General features: G+C 37.9%; 1 protein-coding gene across 1 annotated transcript in view; it reads right to left on the reverse strand.

Moving 5' to 3' along the window:
- The window catches only part of STXBP4 (syntaxin binding protein 4), a 64787-nt gene that overhangs the window by 15652 nt on the left and 27189 nt on the right, over positions 1–21946 (reverse strand). The window contains exons 17-21 of the mRNA XM_058038787.1: positions 21184–21360; positions 18826–18942; positions 18257–18306; positions 16995–17125; positions 338–395 (exon numbers count right to left, since the gene is read on the reverse strand). Of these exons, the coding sequence (XP_057894770.1) occupies positions 338–395; positions 16995–17125; positions 18257–18306; positions 18826–18942; positions 21184–21360 (533 nt within the window). The remainder of the gene's footprint in view (positions 1–337; positions 396–16994; positions 17126–18256; positions 18307–18825; positions 18943–21183; positions 21361–21946) is intronic.

Below are 21946 nucleotides of genomic sequence, written 5' to 3' on the forward strand. Positions count from 1 at the left end.
TTAGGAGACTGCAGAACTGTCTTTCCACCTGCAAAACTGTGTTTCTGGCACCTATAAGAATTAAATACCGAGGAAATTTCAGCAGCTAGAATAACTTATTATTTCCTAGATCATTATATATATGGAATGGAGGTGAATTATATTTTTCACCATTTCCTTCAGTCTTTAAGAGGAATAATTATTAAAAAAACCCTGTCATATAAATTAATCTTCACTATATTCTAGAAAAAACAGCATACAGTGCAATAAATGTTTCCATTAATTCCAGGACTGAAAATATGTTTAGTTTGATGTGCTTCTATTTCAACTCTGACCCGTTTTCCCCAGAACTACTCACTTGATAAAATATTTGATTCCATCAGCTGTATAAGCTTCTTCCCATCCATAAGGCAGACCTAAGAGGAGATAAAGAAATAAGAAGTCTCTCAAAACTCAAGTGAAACAGAGAACATAGTTTTGAGATACTGTAAGTTATATTTGTCATTTTAAATATAAAAAGTTTATAAATAAATTCCTATTTTTGTAACAGATAATAATATAAACAATACCGTTTAACAAATACTTGCTGTGCCACAAAGCTACTAGCTTTGATGATTTGATGATTTATTAACAGATGATATTTTTGATAAGTGTCATTTGATGATACTTCTATTACTAGAATGATGAGTAATACTTCTAGTAGGGTACTATTCTATATTCCTTTAAAAATTAAATTGTCCTAGCAAATCTTTATGTTTTTAATAACTATTTGTTCAGAACTAACTCTTTGTAAGGTCTGAAAAGTGCTGGAGGAAGACACATCAGTCCCTGTGTCAAAATGCTCCTGCTTTTGTGATACTGTAGTGTAAAGTACATAATGGCAAGTGCAAGGTCCTGAAAAACTGGGTTTTTTGAGACTAGAAATATACATAAAATTTAAATGTGCAAGATAAATTGTTGTTGAATTGTTTTGCCTGAAACTCATCTCGAAATGTTAGTGTTTTAGGAGTTAAACTATTTTTGTTCAAGTCCCAGTGTATCTCAAAGACCAGCTCATTAGAACCATCTGTGAGCCTGCTTTTGGTTTAAAACTTTTATTTGGAAAATGTGCTGGACTGCACGCACCATCTGAGCTTTGAATGCTGCCTCCTCCCAAGGACTGCCCTAAGTGCACATGTTTATTTTTTTAAATTTCTTTTTTAAAAGGCTGACTTTCTTCTGTTGTCACACCTTTCTCCCTAGTGTGGTTCTTCTTACAAGTCTGGAGAGGGCTAACTTGAGTTCTCCAGTATGAACAGAGCTCATTACAGCCACAGAATGAGGATTGGGCACACTGGGGCTGCTGCAAACCTCCTGGGAAGGAATTACACCTGTAGGCACCCAGTGAGGAGCAACAAGGAACCAGAACTCCAGAACTCGGGAAGGGAACTTGACAACTGGGAACTAGAACAGCACTGTGATCAGCCAGTACAGCTTGGAAAAGAAAAAAACCCATTGGATTAATTTTTTTTTTTTTCTATCAGTTTTACCCCCATTAGTCACTTATATCAAGCTTTTTCCCATTTTCAGTTGAGAGCAGATCTATACAATCTGTTCCTCAGAACACACTACCCACTGCCTTTCACAGAGAACAATCCACAGCCACTTCCCTTTAAACACAAAGCAGCTGCTGTGTAGCAGCTCTCGGGCTCTGACTCCATTATGAAGGGAGGAAGAAAAGGATTTTAAACTATAAATATGCCAGACATGCTCACTGGTTCTTCCTTCCTCTCCCATGAAAGATGGGATCTTTATCCAGCATGAGTATTTTCTGATTATTTAAATGGCTATGGGATTCATCCCTCAATTGCTTCCATCTGCCCTGGCCTTTCCTTTTTCCTGCATGAAGCATGCATGTCCAAATAAATGACAAGAGATTTGCTCAATTATGAGTGAAAGCCCAGGATCTGCTCTGTGCTCACACAGATCCCCTACATCACCTGTTTCATTTATCAGTGATAATTGCACCTTTTTCCACTGGTGATTTGATTAAAATTATGGCCTTTTTTCCTCTTCTAACTGAAGAACTGTACATAGGTAGCAATAAATGTTCTGTACTCTTCCCTTACACACTGAACACTTTGCTTTTCAAATTCACTGAATACATTTGTCACCTAGAAATGGAACTCTGGAAATATCTCCAATGCTTTATTTGCCTTTTTGACTTTGTATGCATTAGATTGTGTATCCTATCCATTCTTTGTATGCTTCCACACTCCACCTACATCTATAGGTTTTTTAATGCTTTTATTTTCCGAATTTTTTACTTGCTCTCCACTAGGTTTTTAGTGCTGATCTCTTTATTACTTTCCTTCCCTTTCAGATTTGTACTTCTACTTCTTGTATTTCCCCTGGTAGCTAGGAAGCTCTCATGTTTTGCATCGAATTTCCCCAGACATCATCTCCACTTCCTCCAAGCTCACTGTCTCCATGAATCATTCATAAGTTGTTCTACTTCCTCCTGCTTTATTTTTTCACACCCTCCAGGGTCAAATTTGTTGTTTGTCCCAGGACTTGCTTTGAAAGGCTGCTAAGCTCTCACCTGGAGTAAATGGGAGGTAAAGGAGCAGAAAAAGTCAGAAAAACAGTCTGAAATATACAGGATTTAGCCTACATAAACTCCAGCAATCTCAGATTTCCCGCATATTTATAATCTCTAGTGTGAACTGCTACAGTCTCCTTGATGAATCTTCATAAATAATATATTTGGCTTCAGTTGTCTGCATAGATCATCTTAAGAAATCGCAGATTTACAGTATTTAAAAACTAGTTCATTTCAGCAGAAAACAGAGGGCTTCTTGCTATTCAAATACTTGTGACTATTTACCTTCTGCAAGGTAAAGAAAAGGTAAAACTGCAAAAGCAATTGTGCATGCAGAAGGAAGAGCAGTCTCCTGAGAGAGAGCGCTTTAGCCAAAACACACAATAACCTACCAGCACTTTGTTCTGAGTTATGTGCATTTAATTCGGGTTAATGCCAAAGAAATGTCTGTAATTCTCTGTGACAAACACAACCAAAGAACCAGCTGCTGCTGTTTGTGCCCCAGCAGTCCCCAGCACAGACCCCAGGGTCCCTGGGGACTGCTCCTCCTTCCCTGAGCTGCCAGCTGGGATGACCACAGAGTGGATAACCACTGCCCTGCAGCTGGATAAAGCTGAGGGGAAATGAAGCCCTCGGGCAAACAGAACCTTCCTGATCCCTGACAAGCGTGGAGCTCATCCCTCTTCATCACCTCCTTGGCCTAACAGGACAAAACCTGCACCAGCACTGACACTGTGGGGCCCAGAAAAAACAGAGATGAGCATCAGCCCCAGTTATAAACCTGTAGGAAGTGACAGACATGGAAGACTTTGCCTGCAGCTCCCAAGAGAGAATGTGTGTGCTCTCCCTCAATAACACCACACATGGCATGACCCCTCATGTCTCTAAAGGAAAAAGGGGGAAATACAGGTATTGGGGGAAAAGCCTCATTTTCCTGGGAAGTTATCAAACCTAGAAACTGCAATAATGTGGTTGGGTGATTTTTCCCCCCCACCATCAAATAATCTAGTTAAAAATTATTAAAGCAAAAGATATGTGGAGATCAGCAGATAAAAGTACTAAAGCAGATACAACAGCAGAACATTCAGTTGACTCAACCACTGCAATCCTGACATCAAAATTCTGCAGTCCATAAATGCTCTATTTTGCTTAATTTTTGACAAAATTACTCAAAGGAAATTAGATATTTAGAGCCTATAGTAAGAATCTCTAAAATGAATGCACTGTGCGCTAGGATTCTATCTAGATTTGCCCTATTTAGATGCTTCTAGATAAGCATGTCTTTAAGTGCTTTCTTCTGACCTTGGGGCCAGAGTTTCAAACCCTCCTCCCATCACAGCAGACACCAAAGAGCACTGATGGAGCTGGAAGGAGTGCTCAGGGACAGCTGCCTCCCAGGGGTGCCAATCTCACCCTAAGTGCTCTTACTGTGAGACACAAACTGATTTCCAGCACTGTTCACACCTCTGCTATCCACCGTTAAAAGGGTCTCTGGCTGTGGTTCCCTTCCTATTATGGGTAAACAGTCAGCATCTGGAATATTAAGTTTAATATTAAAGTTTAAGGGATGTAGTACCTACCTGCAATGCTAAAGCCACATTGTACACATATTCTGTATCACAATGAACCATTCTTTGATAAAGAACAGAAACAAGGATGTCTTTGTTACATATCCTTTTATGACTTTTTCAGTTGTACATGTCTTTTTTACATACTAGATTATGGGCCAGCTCATAGCCTTTATTTATCTCCTGATAATTTATTTGTATTTAGTATCAAGTCTCAAAAATGATGGGTTTTTTTAAGAAACAGGAATTACCTGCTAAAAGAGTTTCTGATACAGAAGATTTGCTAAAGGACATTAAAACCAGTTTTCTCTGTCACTTGATAAATGTGGTTCCGAATTCTGATCTCTTTTCAATAGCCATCAATTTCAGCTCTTATCAACATTTAAACCTTCCTCCAGTGGGTTCAATAATAAAGGAAAAGGTGTTAATTAAGATCCCCAGTGCCTTTGGCTCTTCTCTTCTGAGCTATTTAAGCAATGCAAAGAGGATGGAAAGCTGAAGGTCTGATTTGCTGGCTCTAACTTTCCTGGTTTGAGTCGGCTGAGTGCTACTGGAATATGGGAATATCCCAGAGAGGTATCATGGTGTGAGACCAGCAGAGGAACTCCTCTCTGTGACTTATGGAATTTGACACATCTAAAGCAAAAATCAGCAGAGAAATATCCACCCTTGTTCATCCAGAGTGTTCAGAAGGGTGCAGGCACAAAATGGACTTGTATTTTTTGAGGCTATCATTAATATAAGCTGTTTTTAATCGGTAATATTCCTGCTTTTTTGTGAATTAAATAATGAACAGTCAGGTTCAGGAAAACAGCTTTCAGCAGTGAATATGCACTTCCTGGCATTTGCTTGTCACTTTAGATCTTTCAAGTGCTCTTCCCAAAACCAAATATGTTTCCTTTCATAAATAATACTCTGCTGAGGGGACATTCCATTCCTTTTTTTCACATATCAAATTCCATTTAAAAAAAAAAATTGGTTTTTTCTTTTGTTTTTGGTCACTTAATGAAACAAAGATGACTCAGTAGTCTTCTAGTAGAGACATCTGGGAAATAGTAGCAACTGAAACTTCTGCTGATTTGGACTATGGTTGGCAGACTGGCTTGTGTCCCCTCAGTCTGTTCCTAGAAACCAGGCTTCAGGAACAGTTTTTGTCTTACTTTGGACATTCAGGGCACGGTGAAAGATGAGCTTGTGTTTTTCCACTACTTATTAATCATAACATATTGACCCATCTATGTTGGCAAACTCATTAATCTTGGATTAAAACAATTACAACTTAAAATTTAGGAGGGGTTATTAAATAGCTTGTGTTTCATGCTGAAGGATTATATGAACAACTTTTAGATCTTTTTGGTAATTCTGAAATGACAAACTGTTATAAATGTCTTTCTTCTATTCTAATACTTGTCTGTGAAAAGCTTGGTACAGTTAATTAGAAACAGTTTGAACACAAGAGCAATTGCAATTTACGAACAATGACCAGTCAACCGACTAAAATTTAGGGAAATAAGAATGACCTCAAACAGCACATGTGGTCAGACATTACTACAGACATTTTCCTCTCCTACCTAACAAGGAAATCCAAAGTCACAACAAACTCTGCACAATTTGAAGTTCTGCAGAAATGAGTGAGCGCTACAGTCACCTGAGCAATGAGGTTCGTGCTGTGTCTTTAAGAAGGATAAAGAATTACCTTTAAAATTGTACCTTTTCAGAAGCTGAATGTTGGAAATACAACAGAAAAAAAAAACCCCAAAGTACATATTTTTCAGAGAAACTAATTATCTACTTTCAAAATTTTACAAAACTCTTAGATGCTTAACAAGATAAGAAGCAAACAGAGGAAGCGATGCTCATTTTAATCTGTGAAGGAGGTTAGTAGTAGTCAAAATGATACAAAATAATTACCTCTTGGAAAAAAAGTAATTCTTTAGCAACTTGGATCAAAAAAACCAAGCTTATTTCAATATGCTTCTAATCAACTGGCTTCCAAAGTCTTTCCACATCACACATTTGATGGTCAGATGTTCAAAAAAGGATTTTGAGGAGGCCAAGATACCATGAAGCTGCTTGTCCCTCAGTATTGTAACATTTCAGTTATGGGTGCAATACATTTGTTAATGCATTCGCTCAGGAGAGCATAAACCTTCAAAAGTGAGGGATAGTGGAATCTGGGAGGGATTTCAGACCAGCTTCTTCTGACCAAACAAACACTGGATTTTGTATAAACCGCTGGCTCTTAGTATTTGCTTTTAAAAATGCATTTAACATACTGATTACTTGATGCTGATTTTCGTAATTTTCACCTACACTGCTTCTTTCTAAAATGCTACTGACTATCCAGTGAAAATACAAAAGGATGCAGTGATCAACCACTCCAAATTATGTGGCTTACTGTGGTCAAGAATCTGTTGATAAGGTGGAGACCATACAGAATAATCAGAAAACTGAAGAATGCAGAAATCCACCTATTTCACAGAAAAGGCTGCAAAGAAAAAGAAATCTGTTCCATATCCTCCAGTGGCTCCCATCTGTTTTGTTTGCCAAGTTAAAGATGTTTTGTTTTATTTTAGTGTTAAAGGCTTCTACAGCCAAGTCTCAATTAGTGACACAGTGAGAGAAATGCAGTACCCGAGGATCACAGGGCTGGAACTGCTCCCTGCTAAGGTTGAAAAATGGTAAACACATGTTCCTCATTACATTTTTCTCAGCCCCTTCCAGTTTTTTTTTTTTTTTAATATTCCTTTCTATGAATTAATTGCAAGCTTTTCTTTGCAGTTTCCCACTATTGACTGTTAACATGATGCTGTCCACTTGGGATGAGTCAAGAATGCATTATTGCTTCCATTCTGACTGAGCACACTGCAAGTTATAAAGTAATTTCTGAGGAATATCTGCAAAAATTAAATTGAAATTAATTTTGTTTATACCTATGAATCTTGAACTGCTGAAGAGAACACAGGGAACACATAATTAATTCTTAAATTAGGGAAACAGTCCTGCACTGGGGAATTTCACACCAATGCCATATAGGCTAAAAGAAGTTAAATTCATGGCATTACTCTCTGGGGAACATTCTTGTTCTGAATTGGTACAAGCCACTTTCAGATTATTAAAAAGAACCTGGAATAACCCATTCTTATTGCAGGAATTTAAGGCTCTGCACACAGGGCATTCACCACCGGAACCAGGTAATTAGGAATAGCCTGGAATCCTTCACTGTATGTCCCAAGAAATCATTTCTTTTCCCCAGTTTCCTTCTTTTCGTGCTCCCTTGATTCCTCTGTTCTGGAATTCACCCATCTCCTTCCCTCACTGGATCAAGTTCTCTTGTCAGCATCCATTGTGCTTTCCACCCCCTTCCATCACTGTCAGCTGCCACTGCTCACTGACGCATGTGATCGTTAAATGCAAGTTTAATTAGAAGGCATTCATTGGTAACAAATTAAAATGACTGCCTAAAATTGGAATGGAGCAGAAATTGTCTGAGATTTAAAAAGCAATAGTATTACATGATATGCCTTTCTTGCTAAGTAATATCTCACTTTTTTTGCACTGATGATGAAATTAAACTGCAGAAGGGGTTGGCATAAACCACCTACAATAGAGAGACAGAACCACTCTCTGCTCAGCTCATCTCACAGCAAGGACTGACCACAGTAATATTTTTTCCTTTTGAAGCAAGAATTGTAAGAATACATCAACGCAAGACATCCTTTTAGCCTGATATAAAAAAGCCTTTAGCTACACATGGGTAAGAGAAGGGTTTTTAGAAATAATTTTAAACAATTTAGAAATAATGTTAAAAGTTCTTAAAATCTAAGATGGATCTCCTTTCTTCTTATAAATCCGAGGGGGGGAAAAAAAAACACAAAGTGCCTCCATTTAGCATACTGAACTTTACCTGAAGTGTAAAGGTAAAATTTACAGTGAAAAGAAAATTTCTGTTACCAAACACAATACCCACAGCAATCACTAATGCAAGGCAAAAATCTCCCTCCTTAACTCCCAGTTAATGATCCATATGCCTCATGCCACGAGGTAACACATCTAGTGTGAGCCATACGTGCATTTTGTACCTCTTTTAGGTCTCCTTTACAAGCACCAAGTAATTATGTTTTCCTCTAGCAAATTCTCCTTAAAACACACTTTTAAAAAAGCTTCCTCTCTCATTCTTGGCAATCAGCTTTCCTTGTACTTCTTTCCATTTAAACGAACACACTTTTGTGCCGTGTATGTCTGAGGAACTCTGCTGGCCCTCAGCTTCTCACTCCTACCTACTGAGGAGAAGTGAAAAAATGTGACAACTGCAGGAGCTGACAGCAAAGCCTACGAGCCCTCTGAGACAAGATGAGCCCTGACAGCTCCAGCACACACTGATTCCCAACAAAGGGAATGCTGCTCATCCCCCTTCCCCTTGTCAGCATGAATCCAGATCTCTCAGGATGCTCAAAGAAAATGAACTCAGCACTGCCTGCCAAAAGCACACACAGTGCTTTGGGTCAGCTCCGCTGCCATGGTCACTTTGGTTCTGGTCACCTCAAATGGTGGCACAGGTGCTCAGTGACACCCAGACCCACAGGGGGACACTGGGGTACCCACCCTGCCCACAGCCAGCTCAGTCTGAGCTCTCCCTGCCACTGCAAACGGGGGATGCCAGACTTGGATCTGGGACTGACCCCTCAAGGATAAACTCCTGTCTCACCACGGTATTCTCTGGCTTGCAGACACTGATCTGGGGCAGAGACCAACTCCTGCCTCCCCTGGGTGTTTTCTCCAACTTGGGAACAATTTGCATTTCCGTGCCAACAGAATTTCAGAGTTTGTTTCCTCCCTTATGTCAAAACACCATGCTATAATGAAGGATTAATATATCAAAATTCTAAGCATTATGTCAACAGAAATTAATAGAGAGACAGTTTAGGAAGTATTTACCATCCAGTAAAATTGCTGAATCTGGAGAGTTTTGACTTCAGTCTCCATAGTTACCAAAAGCAAATACAACTTGTATGGGAAGAGGCACAAAGTCAACTAATTTTTTCATAGAGGGGTCACAGTCTGAATGAAACAAGTCTGTAGATTTTTAATGAAGTTTTTTTTTTTCCAGAGATTAAAAATGCTGGAAATTATCCTAATGAGACCGCACTAATCTTGTTAGGTCATCTGTATTTTAAGATATTATTATATCACTTGTTTTTCATTATTAAAATGTTTTGATTTGAAAGTCAGGACAGGCAGTGCCTATTCAAAAGCTGACTCATCTTTTCTCATTAAAGGTAAGTGAATGGAGAGAGAATAATTTGCTTTTCTAGCAGCAACAACAGAGTTCTGAAATCTAGGTCACATTAAAGAACTGTCTTGAAATACAAGCTTTAGACACTAAATTCTGTTTTTCCTTGCTGTGAAACATGGGGATTAACATGCATATTCAATCACCAATAAATCAGCATGTAACTTGTTCACAACTGATATTTAAATGTATTTTCTGATTTGATCAGAGTCTAAAATTATCCTGTCCTTATTAGTGTCAGCTTTTATCTGGCTTCTCTGCTTGTCCATAATCACTGTAATGTTCTGATACTTGGACACCAAATTGAATAAGCAGGGTCTAGTTCCTGGGCCCTGTAACAACACCCCCAAGTAAGGCCAGTTAGGTGAAAAGAATGTCATTCCTCACTCACACTCAACAAAACGTGGGTTTAGCCCAAGGAAGGGGAGTTTGGGGGATAATTCAGGATTTAAAACCCATTGGTAAAAGGACCTTTCTTTGAAATGCCATTGAAAAACAAGATTAGAATTTTGTAAGGGCTTGACTAACTGGATCAAATGTCTGAAGTAAAGAGGGTGCAGCTGGATAAAGACAACAACAAAGTGTTGTATTCAAGATGTGGATAATCAGCTGCCCAGAGGGAAGTGGGCACACCCAAATACCTTTGGTTCTGGGAGCAGAAGAAAGTCCAAACTTCACAGGAGCCAGAAACGTGGAGCTACAGGGGAAAGGAAGCCCCATTTGGGACATGGTGTGAGTTCGTGTTAAGGCAAACAAGGTTATTCCATTTTTGTCTCCTGCAGGAAGCTCTCAAGTACAGAACTCAATATAACTTTGATGAATTGGAGAGAAGTCAGAGAAGTGCAAAGGTAAGGAAGTGGCCAGGAGAGATGTGGTGTAGAGAAAAATTCACCAAACTGGTGTCACTCATTTGGGGGAACAGCAAACAGGGTGGAGATGCTACATGACCTTCAAATATTTTAAATGCTCCCACTAAGAGGAAATAGTGGGGTCAAGACAAGCAGTAACAGGCTTTAACCACAGTGAGGAGGATTTAAGCCAAAGGAAAAGGTATCTGGTGGCAAAGATAATTAAGGATAGCAATAGCTGGCCCACAGAAGCAGTGGGATGTGTTAGACAAATACCTGTTTGTCTGAGCTAATAATAATTTGTGTTGCTGGAGGCACACGGATGCACGGTCTGATTGCTGCAGGTCCTTCCCAGCTAAATCTTTTCTGATGCCTTGTTGGCAAACTACTGAGTGCTACTTTTCTACACTTTTGTGTAATTTACATTATATGCAGACATTTGTTCTGCTTTCCATTTGCAAGGCGTTTTTATGTCTTGTGTTCATGGAGGTGATACATTTTAATTATATTATGCACCAAAAAACTCCTCTCTTGTCTCCTTTAAAGTATTTCTTGTAAACCCAAGGCAATCCTGGCCAGAGAAACACGGTTTAGAGAATGTTTTCAAGGCTCATCAGACAGCACTTGTATTCACACCCCAAAATTAACACTAAAACCAAACAAAACAACAAAACCACAGTGAAAGGTAAAACAGCAAAAGGGGGTTTTTTGGTCTTGTTTTCTTTTTTCTTTTTTTTTGGTTATTCTGATTTTTTTTTCTGTTCTATTTTTATTAGCCTTGATTTGGCTGCACTGGCATAACTTATTTCCATAACATTATAGGCACTGCTTCTAAGTACAGAGAAGCACTTAAATATTAGTATTTCATCAATGATGACGCTTACAGCTTGGAAGCCTCTTTTTTTTTTTTTTTTTTTTTTTTTTTTTTTTTTTGAGTCAGAGATCACCACCCAACATCAAAACTTATCCCAGATTATCATAACAAATCTTGCAATTGAAAAGAATGTAAAAGAGTCCAGGTTCTGCAGACAAGCTGTAAATCAGTCATGAGACTTTTGCAGCTCAGTGGTTGATGATCCAGTACAGCCTGAAAACCACAGCTCTAAGTCTAAAACACCTAAAAAATATGTGGATAACCATGCATTACAAAATTAATGTGGATCCAGCACACAGCACTGAAACTTTGCATCAGACCTACTGTACTGAGCTGCAGCAATTATGATAAAGAAGGCAAGAAACCCAACTCATGTTGTCAGAAACCTGAAAGGGAGCCCGTGGCTGTCTGTGCTTCCTCATCAGTCATTCCTTCCCTGATGAAGATTTCCAGGGCAGACAGTGCAAAGGTGCTCCCTGACAATGTTTCACAGCCCAGGCATTTCTGTTCAATGAAAAGTCACTGCATAAACATCACACGCAGTAATGATAAACCAGAAGCAAAGAATTTTTACAAGTCACTGATAAACCTGACAGTTACCAAAGGCTGCTGGAGAACACCATCTCTAGTGTAACACTAAATTCTAGTAATTGTAGGATACTGTCCAGGAAGGAAGAAAAAAAAAAAAAAAGCTCCTTTCAGGATTTCCTATCAATAAGACACTTAATCAGAAAAAAATGTAAGTATTAAATTCAGAAGACTTTTGTTAAATCCTTGAGTTTTTGTTGTTTTTACCTATGAACGAACAACTCAGCTGCTTCATGACTCAAATTCCTTTTTAAAATTGGGGCAATAATTTTAATCAAAGTGTAGGAATGACATCAGTAAAGCAGTTTGTATCAGATTTACTGACTGGAGAGAGAATGGACTTGTCTCAGAGGTTTAGTGCTCCCATTTCAAACTAATTTTTATACACACGCAATTTCATTTATTTTCAATACTGTTCAGTATTACATTTCTTAGTTGCAACATTTATTTTCTGTTGCAATGAAACATATTCAAATTCTTGGACAGATTTTCTTTTTGAAATTACAATTCTATGAACACTGTCAGAATTACAACTCTTCTTTTTTTTTTTTTTTTTTACCAAGCAGGCAAAATTGGACATTTAAATGATTTCCAGAAAATTAAAAGTCTTGCTGCAAGTAAATAGTTATATAAAAAAAAGCTTTTGCATTCTTGACTGCATCCTTGTAAAATGATATTAAATATGATTGGATTTTTTTCCTGAAGATTACAGAAGCCATTTTCCTTGTTATGCAACTTTGAATTTTAATTTTTATGCAAGTACATAAGTTGTACTTGCATAAAAATTAAAGAAACCTTTGGGTTTCTTCCTGTGATCTGATTTGCAATGAATCTACAGAGTTGCAAAAAAGGTATCAAATTTTTAATGAAACATTCTGATTTTCAAAGGAAAGCAAAAATTTAACAAGGTCTGAAATATAATGTGAAACAGATCTACTTCTCAGCTTGGATATAACTGATGTTTATTGTAAAAATTAAAATAATGTAATGCTGAGATTTCTATATTTTCTTTTTAATGTCAACTCAAATAAGATTCAACAGCAAAAAGTTCATTGAATAACCTAATCATATTACTTTTGAAAAAAATGAAACTATCTTACCATCAAGTATTTTTGTTAGGAGGAAAAAAAAAAATCAACCTTCAGGAACTAGAAAAACCAAGAAATTTTCCTTTGAATAAAACAGTTGATAAATTTCCTTTTGGGAAAACTCATTTCTTCTGTTGTTGTTAAAAGTTTCAAAGAAATAATACATATTAATGTCACCAAATCAATATTTTCTAGTGGAAGTACTGTCTCAGCTAATGTTTAGCTGACAAATATAAGCTTTTTACCTTTAAAGCACACAGCAGTGATATTAATTTTTTTGCTAGCAAAAACTATTAAAAAGGGAGCTGTACAGCTGCGTTCAGGATATACTCTGTATAATTTATCAGGGCTCTTCTATTTCTGATTTCAGTAATTCACTGAAATATTTATGGCCTTGCCAGAACAATGAACACACGGAGTTATCTCTTTAGTTGTCATTATGCTGCTGCCAGTGGGGAAGGACAGGTACAGTTGTAGTTCATCAGCAGAAAGAATGTCAGAGGAATTCCCTCAATGCACACTCCTCCCTCAAGCTGGACCTTGCAATTAGGAAATAATTTTGCCTAATACTAAAAATACAAGAAGATACAGCATCTTTAATATCAGGAGCCAAACTAACAGAAGTTAACAGGACATGCCACAGTAACAGCTGGATTTTGATGTACAGGCAAAAGGTAAAAAGGGGAGGGGGAGCAGCTGATGTTCTGGCTGATCAACTACAGCCAATTACCTGCACAAAGTTACAGCACTGCTGTGTTCATAAAATACAAGATTCAAGAACAGAATAGCAAAAATGTATGAATAAATAATGTATAATAAATGTATAAATAAACAGCATTTATTATGTTGTGATAGACAAACACACCAGGCCTGTGTGCATATGAATACTTAATAATACTGGCCCTTTTCAAAATAGCAAAATTGTTATTTGTGAAGCCTTGCTCCAGCTTAGTTATTTGTGAAGCCTTGTTACTCTGTAGCTTAGTTCCACCCACACTGTCAAAAGAACAGGAAGGGAGAACTGACACTTTCCTGACTATGGAATGGTTTTGGCATTTAAACACATTATAGCTGAAAAATCCCTAAACTGAAGAAATGGATAGATCCAATATTTCAGCTTTTAATGCCAAAGATCTAAGGCATTGCCCAAAAATCAAAAGCAATTTTAACCATCAAGAGAACAGGCACTAATGGATGCTGAGCAGCAGCAGTTTCTATTCTTTTATCTAGTCAGCATTCAGGGAAATGAATATAAGATCCAGGGAACTAAACTTCTGCCTGTAGGATCTTCAAAATCAAATGCATAGTGACTGGCAAGATCAATATGAGTAAATTAAGTAGGAGTTTTGGAATCTGTATTAATTTGGATATTATTTGAGTGAACTTCAGCATGATTGCCTCATGTCAAATCCCAGGCTGAGAGCAAATTACGGGAACGTGATGGGATAAAAAAGCTCAAAATTCAGTGCTTGAGTTCCCACTGAGTGGAGACCCTGGCTTCAGAGCACTTCCTGGATGTGGATGGTTGGAATTTTGTGTCAATTACAGCAAGACTGTATTTTTGGACAGAAGTGTCAGAGGCAGAGGGAGGAAATCAGCAGCCAAAATACTTGAAAGCTGTGTTATACGAGTGCCCATTTCAAAATGCTGATTGCCTGCTCTTTGATGAGGAGATAAGTATGTTCCAGGGTTAATCAGATTTTGGTCATTACCAGTACCCAGTGTATTCCTTTTCTAAATTTGTAATAGAAAAGAAGAAAATGCTATCACTATTCTTTGTAGCATGATTTGCACCATATGGTCTACTAAGTGCAGGCAGCAACTACTTTTAAATGCTGCAGTTCTTCACTGAGGCATTATTATCCTCTGCATGATGGAAGTCATTTCAAGTGTTCAGGAGATGCTCACATTCTGTAAAGCAGAGCAGCCTCTCAAGGCTTGGTTTCTAAAAAGAGCTTACAGTCCTTAAAGAAGATGAAGAATGGCTCTTTCAAGGGATGAGCCTGATTATTCTGTTTATTACTTCATTATTTGCATTTGGGCTCTGGAGGATCCTGAAGCAGTAAGCCCTGGAAAAGGAGCTGTTGTTCTTTTTCCAGAGTCTTCGCCTGAAGAATCGCCCAAGTGCCTTCACAGAGCTGTCACTCAGCCCGCAGAGCTGAGAGCTGATCTGCAGCACTATCACAAGGCAACGCGTTCTTGAAGATTTTCGGGAATACACTGAAATTCTTCAAGCCTCTTCCCTCAGGCAAAATGTCAGCTATTACAGAGGAAGGGGATAGTTTGTGCAGATAACTTATAAATATGTCATTTTGACCTGGTTGTCAAGGAAGATTTTTTTACAAAGGAAGCAGTTTTCTGTTGGAAAAACACTCTGCAACATTTTCTTGGCACCCAGACTTTGTTTCACATGTATTGTAAATGAATCAAAGAGGAATTTTGGCTGGGGCTCCTTTAGTTCGTATTTGCAAGAATGAAGCAAATAATGAAAGAGAAGTTCTATTTAGAAGGTAAAATGTATCACAGAGGTTTCCCAGCCAGACATTCTGATCCACTGAGCAACCTGAAAAATATTAACTCCAGTTCTCTCTCTAACAATTCAATAACCAATTATTATGCTGGGTGGCCACCTCCCTGGGAGAAGGAAACCCTTCAGTCTGCACTGTAGTCTCTATTACACTTTTCTCTTTGATGGATGATATTTATGAAATACCACATACACAAGAACCCACTTTCTATGACAGTTCATCTGCAAGAAAACTTCAGATCACATGGAAAACATTTAGTGAGAAGCTGGCAGAGAACACTGCAGACAGAATGCTATTACACAGTTCCTTTGCCTTAACTACTTTTTTTTGGAGGGAGAGGGAGAGAAAAGCCAGTGAGGTTTAAAGCTTTAATCTCATACCCAAGCCTGTCAGAGCCCAAATCTATCTGTAATGCTCTCCAAATCAGAATGAACTCAGAAAGATGACGTTCAATCTTTAAATCCTTCTCTGCAGATCTATTTTTAATTCTCAGGTTCATAAAATGGATCCCTGCTGTGGCTCCAGAGCTTTCTAGCATGTATTCTACCCATTATGTTTGGACATAACCACATGGTAGAATTCAGCTGCATTTAAAACCAAAAGTTTTCTTTGCACAATTTTCTGTGTAGGGTAATAAGAGCAATTCAATGTGACAGAACTATGATTATCATTGGTGGAAAACCAATTATCTCCTCTCCTGGTCACTGTTATTCTTTTCATTCCACCAGTAATTCTAACTCTAATATTCCGGACACTTTTGAACAAATTTTATCTTCTTATTTTGCTTTCTTTGCCACGGAATGAGTAATAAATTAATGCTTCGTAAATAACATCAAAAAACTATTTTTCATATCTTATTTTCTCAACAACCATTTTTTCGGTCTCTTTCTAAATTAATTCCTGAACAGTCCTTTGATACAAGAATTATGGACAACCATAATTAACCACCTTTCCAAAACCTCCTGTGACGTACCATTTCTGTTCCATTTTTGTAAATCAAAATTGGATTAGAACTGACATGCCTGCTCAACTATAGGCAAATATCATCAAAATACACGATCATTTCAATGATCTGAACCAGGAATTATATGATAATTCAAACCTGTTTCTTAGACTTTCAACTGATGCAGTTTATTCCAGTCACTCTCATGAATTCCCATCATTTTCACCAATGGGAACAGCTTTCTGTTCATGACCTGAGGACATACATGGATATCTCCAAATGGAACTGTTGCCTACATTCCCTCCCTACAGCAACAGCATCTTCATTAAAACACTTTGATACATGTTCATGCAAATCCAGCAGAATAACATTTTGTAAATATTCCAGTATGAAAAACAGAGCATTAAAGTAATGAAATTCTGCTAGTTTTACATGATTCTGGTAATCTTCACATTCCTCACTTTGGCATTAATTTTGTGCTGTAAGTTTTCCTGTGAAGAAATGTACTCTGGAATAACTTTATATTCTAATTATAGTTTGATGAAGATGCTGCCTGAGCTGACACTGAACCTGCTCTGTCCTTCCATGCTAGGAATGATTTATTCAGCCAGTTCACGTCCACTTTTAAATGAAATTACTCATCTTCTTGGCTGATGAACTGATAGCAGATTTCAAAGCACACAGAGATGGACACACTCACTCACAATCCACTTCCAGAATGGCACGGACAGACTTGGCAAGGTCCCTGGCTTCTGCTGCAAGAGCTGCTGTGACAGTGGGTCCGACCCTTCCCAGCCGAGCCAGAAGTGCTTTAGTGGACAACGTCCTCCTGTCACTAAGATAATAAAAAAAATAAGTGTTTATTTGTAATATGACAGAGGAAACGGCTCCTTTTAACAAGGTAAACTTGTTTTTCTGAAGTGCTTTTGCTCTCACTGTATGAACAAAAAAGATTCACGCTCCCAAATCAGCGGGTCAGCCCCAGCAGCAGTCCTGGCTGAACAATGAAGGTTTTTGGAAAGTTCAATTCAAATAACATTGAGAACTCAAAATGCAGTATCAAGGACTCAGAGGGTGTCAGGAAAGGAACTTGAATGGAATTTTCATACCAGCATTTAAGAAGGGACACTGCTTCATGGGACCTAACTCTTATCTTCTCTGCTGTTAGTGAGTCAGTTTGTCACCTTGGCTTAGTATTTGATAATTAATCCATTCATTAAAATAAATTCTGTGAACTTTATAAAAGAGACAACATCGTTGTTGTGTGCAGTGCCAATGGGAACTGCATCTCACCCATTATCTACAATATCCTAGTGGGTCTGAGCCTACCTAGGTATTTTGAAATATAGTTCCAGTTCACTTCACTTAAATACATTTAATTTTCTTGAGAGCTGTATGGAAAAAAAACTGCAGGAAAGAGAGGGAACAATTTTACTGTTACATAAATATTAATGAAATGCTATCTGCAATATATAGCCACAATCATGCCAATTTTCTGAAGGACCAAAGGCTGCTTAAATCTTCTTGAATATTCCCAGCAGCTTTTTAAACAAGAAAAGTAACAAAATGTAAATGGATATACATTTTATCAATTTATTTATATGCTACTGCATTCATTGTGATGCAAAATCCCCTAGGAAAATCTAAAAAAAAAAATTAAAAAATTGTAACCCACTGTTAAGGTTCCTTGCATTTTAACTAATCATTAGTACATTATAATTACTTCATGGAAACATCCAGACAATCATAGCTATGTAATTACTAACTGTTTTAATTTAATTCAGAGGTTTTTAATGAAGCTGTATCCTGAAAGCCTAATTTATAATTCACACCATTTCCTCTCCTTCAATAAAATGACACTCAGAACTATACAGCAAAAGTATAGAAAAAACTAGCTACAAGGCATTTCTTTGAGACTTGGAAACAATAGTGGAGTTTTTCACTATTAATATTGCCATTTCATTACCTTAAAATTGTTGAGGAAGTAGAGTTATCTGAAAGTATTTCATGCACAACCTGTTGGTCACAGTCAAGAAGTTAACAGTTTATAAATCAACACAGTCAAAAAGTTAATACCTTATAGTTTGATCTTCTATTTGGGGGTGGGGGACTTGATTTGCAATTAAATAGTCTAGTTTCTCCCAGCTAGAAGCACAAAAGTAAAAACCAAAATATTATAACCCCTTTAAATGAAGTAAATAAAACCATATCCCTTTTTTTGTTGTTGTTTCATTACATGCTAAAGAATTATCAACTATTAGCTTTTCTGCCTTTTTCTTCTGAGGAGTTTCATAGAAATTGAGAGAGTTTAGGTGGAGAAAATTATCTGATCAATTTCATTTGTCCAGTACAGCAAAACCCAAAGATTATGTAAACTACCAGATGGATGTGCACACTTACACATCATCTATATTTGTAGAAATGAAAGGATCTCTGCAAACTGGTTTATAGCTATTTTACTACACTCATTCTTCACAAACACCAACAAAACCCTTTTCCAAATAAGATATTGTTAAAAATGAAAGGCAGAGTTACCTCTACAAATTGTAGCAATTTTTCAGTGGCCACCTCAAAGGTCTTCCTGGCCGACTCGGATTTCCGCAGCTGGCAGTCGAGCACTGTAACCCTCTTTCTCAAGTCGTGAATGCTCTCCTGGGAAAAGTATTTTAGGGCTTTTATTCTAATAATTTTCCTCCCATGGTTCCCACAGAGACATAGCGTGAACAGAGTGTTTGGAATGTTTAACACGCTGTTTTCTACATTTCTGTAAAACATAAAACTGGAATGTCTGAGCAGCTGGCGAATCGGCTCCAAACTGCAACAGATTTTGGCAAATGATAGAAAGGTAAATTAAAATTCGAAGATAACAACAGGAATAGGGCTGAAAATTAAGAGAGTTTGGACTGACTGATAAATGGATCAAAAATACCAACCTAATGGTGACAGTCGCTCGGGAGGGTGCATAAACAGCCAGAACAAACCCAGTCCCCTAGCTTGCATCCACACATCCATCGGCCAACACAGTAATTATGGCACATCCTGCAGGAAATTACCCCCTAGGATGTCTCTGCATGCACTTGTATAACCTATTGATCAGTGTTATGCATCCCTCCCTCCCTCAGTGCAGAAGATGTGAGCCCTGTTAGGTCCAGCTCTGGAGGCTCTGGGTTTCATTAGAGTTCCTGGCACTGCTCCTGTGACAGGACCATGAGTAAAGTCCTCACGTGGACCTGGGCATGTTCTGCTCAGCACAGCTGTCTGCTGGACACAAGATCTACAAAGATCTCTCCAAAATACAGAAAATGCACTGTAGTTAAAAATAAACTTTTTCATCACACTGCAGGTGATCATTCTGAAAGCCCACAACCTACTCTAAAACCCCTACAAAATAATCACCAAACCCCACTTACTAACTTCACTGGAAGCAAATAATTTGTACAAAGCTGCAGAATCATCATATCCCCTGAATGTCAAAGAATTTATTGATTCAAACACCTTTTTTTGATAATTTCACTGTAAACTCTGGAGAAGAAGCTGGTGAAAGAACTCGCTCTTTCCCACTAAAAAAGTGAGAGGGACCAATCTGATTTTTATTTATGCCTCAACATATGTTATATTCCATTTAGTGGATGTGTTTTAGGGGGGAGATTTACTCATGCATTAAAGAAAAAAAAGCAGGTGTGACCCTGCCTAAAACTTGGCTCCTGTAACTGACTCCCCTTTTACAGCAGGGTGGGGACAAAAGGCTATAAAATGGAGTTGGGACCTACTTGATACTGCTTCTTTTGGATAAGAAATGCAGTGATTGAAATCTCCACACAGATATTGTAGTACTCAGTCAGAATTTCAGGAACTCAAGCTAGAATCTCTGGAACAAACCTCCAGGAAAGCAACCCACACTGTATGAATTTCTTAAAATTTGGCAATTTATAGAAGTCCTAGAAAACAAACAGTTTTCTAGAGTCTAGATCCAAGAACACCTGACATAAAAGATGGAGCATCTCACCCAGATGTTCAGAAAAAACATCCAGGGTGTGATTTACCTCATCACTCACACTCAGATAATTGGAATTCCTCCTGGGAGCCACAGGGATTTCCTAAGCTGTTCTCTGCAAGCTTGTTTACCCCAGAGCTTGACTTTACCTTCTAATGTCTTGAAATATTAAATTAATTCTCAGGATGAAACAAGACAACATTTCAGTAGGTTTTCTTCACCAGGTCATATGCACATTCATTTTTCATGAGAAAAGCAAGGTAACCTCACAAATGCCAACCTGCTTGCACTTGTTAAAACTGTGTCAAAAACACAGGTCAGGAGTTATGAAAAAAATTTTTGAAGTGCATCAAGTATTTTATTTCTTAGCCTATTCTGAAATGCCTCGCTGGAGATGAAGTAGTGAAGTAGACTTAAAATATGAGGTTCAAATAATTTTTTTTTTGCAGGATTAGTAGCATTCAAATGATTACCTTGATTACATCTAAATTTACTTTGGAACAGGACTGGACTTTACATGGTTGTTATTTGCCTAACAGAAACATAAACCTGAAGGCCATTTTCACATGAGTACAAAAGCATAAAAATATATGCAAGGTGTACTCTTTAAAGACAATACATCTGCAGCCCAGAAACTATTCCATGCTTAATGCTTGAGATGTGCCATTCTGACCTATAACCCACATATACCAGGAGCTCCCGTTTTTCCAGCCCAAAGATGTCTGGATAAAGGAAGCCTTGTACACTTCACATTACCCTCTTCAATCCACATCATCCCAGTTATTGAATAATACAAGACAAACAGTGACCTACTTTAGAAAAGCAGATGAAAAGAAAATGAAAACCAGATACATGACAACAGCAAGGAAACCATGGTAACTCTGACAGGCTTTGCTTACTTTATTTTGGCCAGAATGCTCAGCGAGCTGAGCCTTCAGCTCTCCAATTTCAGCCTCCAAGAGGCGAATCACCTCCTCGTAGTCCAGCTCCATGCCCCGGGCCTGCCTCTGAGCAGCCTCTGCAAGGTGAATTCTGCTGCGCAGCGCTCGCGTCTCCTCCACAGCTGCCTTGGCTTCCTGCAGATTATATAATTCAGAGCAGAAGTTACAACTCCAGCTACCAAAAAAAAAAAAAAAAAAAAAAAAAAAAGAGCAGATTTAGCTCACAACAACTGCAGCTGGCATCAGGGCTGCCTGTTAGTGGTCGTGGTTAGAGGGTTCAATGGCTAATTTTTAACATTGTGATGTGCGAATGAAAAGCAGGTATGTACAGAGACATAATTTTCCTAATAAATTAAATTACAAGTTCTATAACTACTGATAATCTACTGGAATGAAAAGTTTTCTTGAAATGCACCAGATGCTGTTGATCTGCCCCATTGCTTTCACACCAAAAATTACCTTAATGAGATGTTACTTCACTTTATTTTTATTGCTTGAATTCACACTCTAGTCACAGCACACACATCATGTGGATGGACTTTTAATGCAAGTAATTCAGTCCACACTCTTTTCAGAATCAGTGCTTTTTTTCAAAATCTATTTTTCTACCTCTTTCCTGGTCCTATTATGTTCCTAATATCCTGGATTATCACAGAAGAGTGATTGATAAAACTTACATATAAATAATGTACAGAAAATCAGAAACTGTTAGCGTTTAATT

This window comes from Melospiza georgiana, chromosome 21 (genome assembly GCF_028018845.1).
Source record: "Melospiza georgiana isolate bMelGeo1 chromosome 21, bMelGeo1.pri, whole genome shotgun sequence".
Taxonomy (NCBI): domain Eukaryota; kingdom Metazoa; phylum Chordata; class Aves; order Passeriformes; family Passerellidae; genus Melospiza; species Melospiza georgiana.